At 34.8% G+C, this 1,357-nt stretch overlaps 1 protein-coding gene across 1 annotated transcript in view; it reads right to left on the bottom strand.

Annotated features, from left to right (window-relative positions):
* Window positions 1-1,357, bottom strand: part of TMEM62 (transmembrane protein 62) — a 62,783-nt gene that overhangs the window by 32,230 nt on the left and 29,196 nt on the right. The window contains exons 6-7 of the mRNA XM_006882968.1: window positions 969-1,093; window positions 695-817 (exon numbers count right to left, since the gene is read on the bottom strand). Coding sequence (XP_006883030.1) covers window positions 695-817; window positions 969-1,093 — 248 coding nt within the window. The remainder of the gene's footprint in view (window positions 1-694; window positions 818-968; window positions 1,094-1,357) is intronic.

Here is a 1,357-nt window from a genome sequence, read left to right on the forward strand (position 1 = left end):
CCTCCGAAAACCCCACTAAAGCATCATCTATGAGTTGGGTCCAACTTGATGGCACACAACAACCACCACCACAAAATTTGAGAATGATTTCTTCTTGGATACATCTTTTTTTTTTTTTTTAGCTTTTTTTAGAAAATGTTCAGATTTATTCTGCTGCATGGTACTATTGTTCCATCCTGCAAGCAATGAATAAAAAATGCTCCATTTTCTCCCATCTTTTCTAACACCTTCTTGATACTAGCCATTCTTTTGGGTACACAGTGTTAGCTCACTGTGGTTTGAATTTGCGTTTCTTTAGAGAAGTAAAGGTGTTAAGCAGCATTTTATATGCTATTTGCATATCTTCTTTGGACAAATATCCATTTAAGTTTGCAGTCTATTTTCTAATTGGATTGTTTGTCTTTTTTTTGTGGTTGATTTCTACAAGTTACTTGCCTATTCTGGACATTATACCCTTATTTGCTAATTGTTGCTATTAGGATGCATTTTTCAAATCTAAGATAATAACATATGATTGCTGTAAGAAAGTCCCTGCAAAAGACAAAACCACTTGAGATAGCTTTACTGAAAAAATAAAAACATAAAACCCCACAAGTTTTCCCTTAACTGGGATCAACCTTAACATCAGTAAAAGGACTACCATGCTTTAGCAAATTGTATGTGTATCAGTATACTTTTGGACTTGTTTTCCTACCTTCTGTTATCTTTCCAGTCTCCCACTTCAAGTTCCAAAGTGCCCTGGAAGTGTCGAGTGTGCAAAACAGGCATCAGTCCACCGAGTGTATGGAGGTGCCCACACAAATAAGCTGTAGCTGAACTAACCAAGAAAAAGTAAAAGGAATAAATGATAAAAAATAACCTGGGATGCCAATTTAATGAGGGGGGAAGCCTTTTCAGGAAAACATCATATACAGAGCAACAGTTATGGATTTAAAACAACGAATTTCAATTTTAGAAACCTGTCTTACCTCATTATTGAACGAATTCCTGGTGATGAAGAAATGATAGTAGATGTTGTAAAATGTCCAAACCAAATAGTATGGTTGCTCCAACTACTTTCCTTGGCCAGTAACCAAAGGTCTTCCATTTGTTTCTGAAATAAGAAAAAAAAAAGGGAAGGCTTTTTAAATAGGACTCAGGCTGAAATCTAATCTTAAGAGTTTTAAGTAGGTTAAACAATTCTCTTAAAGATTTATAATTACAATATGTATAGGGTCTTACATTCTACTAATTAATGATTTACATTAATCTCTTTAAGTTTCAAAGTATTTTCAAGCATATTTATGTCATCTTAATAATAACTTTCTTCGGGAGCTCTGGTGGCCTAGTGGCAAGAAGCTGCACTGCAATCCCAGAG

Source organism: Elephantulus edwardii, unplaced genomic scaffold (assembly GCF_000299155.1).
Source record: "Elephantulus edwardii isolate Elephantulus edwardi_28Jun2011 unplaced genomic scaffold, EleEdw1.0 scaffold00026, whole genome shotgun sequence".
NCBI classification, from domain to species: Eukaryota; Metazoa; Chordata; class Mammalia; order Macroscelidea; family Macroscelididae; genus Elephantulus; species Elephantulus edwardii.